Genomic DNA, 1,560 nt, shown 5'->3' on the forward strand with positions numbered 1-1,560 from the left:
GGGGGTGGGAGGGAGGAGGAGGAAAAAAAGTACTCACCGTTCGGTCCATATCTCTCCAAATTGACTCGGACCTGCTCCGGAGTCAGCCCCGTGTTCTCGTTCACGCCGAAGTTGTCCAAAACTTCGGTCGCGGACTTAGTGTGAGCATTTTCCATGGTCTTCAGCGGACTTTCAGATGAGCAGGTCGAAATGCATGTAGTTGCTCTACACCGGAGAAGCGGGGGGGAGGTGGGTAAAGGTGCGCGGGTCGGGTGGAGAGGGGTGTGTGTGTGTGTGTGGGAGAGGAGGGGGGGAGTTGGTAATTTCCACCGGTGGACGCTCGCGGGGTGGTCGGGGTGCCTGTGTCACCTGTCTGCCCACCCCTGCTGAAAGGAAAGGTAACCGTCCGGGTCCGCGGTTCGGGCGCTGTTCGTCCTTGCGTAGCTCGGCTGCAGCTGCTGCTACTTCATCTCCATCTGAAGGTGTGCTGTGTGCTCCGCAGACCGCCTCTCCGCCGCTCGGCCCGCCCACCTGCCCTCTCATTGGCTGGGCGTACCTGAGCTCAGGGTCCCGCTGCCTCCCGCAGCCACTTCAAACGGCAGACGTTAAACAAATGGCGGCAGGGAGGGAGGGGGAGAGAGGGGGGAGGTAATGACTTTTACTTACTTAGCTAAAGCTGCTGTTTTCGTTAATAACTTCAGCGCAGTCGGCTGCACTTCAGGCGCTAATTTCGGCTCCAGGGGACCTGAAGTTGCCCTATCTAGGACTCTATTAAAACTGCGCTTTTAAATCTTTACAACACCAGCAGCTCACAGTGAAGCGGGTCGGTGTTGTGCCGAAAAAAAGCACCCCGTCGGATAAATTATCGTTTTTACTGAACAAAATGACCCCCGGAAGTATCATACTTCCTTATAAAGAGATGTTGAACCAACACAGAAACCCAACTTAACACAGAACTATATTAACACAAAACAAAATACTATATATATATATATATATATATATATATATATATATATATATATATATATATATATATATATATATATATACATATGGAAATTAACTAACTATTGCACAGAATTTAGTTCAACATTTATCAAACTGAATTTTGTGTTAGATAATGTCAATTAGCTGTGGTGGCCATCTTGAATTTTAATGACTGAATGTTAATAGACTGTAGAGGTCAAACTCAAGGCCCGCGGGCCAGATCTGGCCCTTGTTAACGTTTTATCTGGCCCACCAAGATAACATTTAAATTGTATTAAATCTGGCTCTCCAGTTTGTGACAGATCAAGTCTCCATCACTTCTCATTTTGCCTAAAAAAACAAGCCTATTTAGTGAAGTTTTCTTCTGACAGTTACTTTGAAGCTAATAAAATCCCGTTTTAGTTTCTCAGTAACCTTTATTTTGACGTGGAAAAAGCTACAGAGAACATCAAATGGGACGGATCAAACTCTTGCTCATAAACTTGTAGCCAAGAGAAAAAAAAAACAATTAAAAGCTGATGACAGACAGTGAGGCATAAAAATGAATGCTAATATTGTCTCTTTTTATGTTTGATATCTTTTTCATCATTC

The 1,560-nt window shown here is 45.3% G+C and overlaps 1 protein-coding gene across 1 annotated transcript in view; it reads right to left on the reverse strand.

The window, feature by feature from the left end:
• Positions 1-464, reverse strand: part of atp2a3 (ATPase sarcoplasmic/endoplasmic reticulum Ca2+ transporting 3) — a 58,624-nt gene extending 58,160 nt beyond the window's left edge. Inside the window, exon 1 of the mRNA XM_017412654.3 lies at positions 38-464. Within this exon, the coding sequence (XP_017268143.1) occupies positions 38-155 (118 nt within the window). The 5' untranslated portion in view covers positions 156-464. The remainder of the gene's footprint in view (positions 1-37) is intronic.
• Between the last annotated feature and the right edge of the window lie 1,096 nt (positions 465-1,560).

Source organism: Kryptolebias marmoratus, linkage group LG13 (genome assembly GCF_001649575.2).
Source record: "Kryptolebias marmoratus isolate JLee-2015 linkage group LG13, ASM164957v2, whole genome shotgun sequence".
NCBI classification, from domain to species: domain Eukaryota; kingdom Metazoa; phylum Chordata; class Actinopteri; order Cyprinodontiformes; family Rivulidae; genus Kryptolebias; species Kryptolebias marmoratus.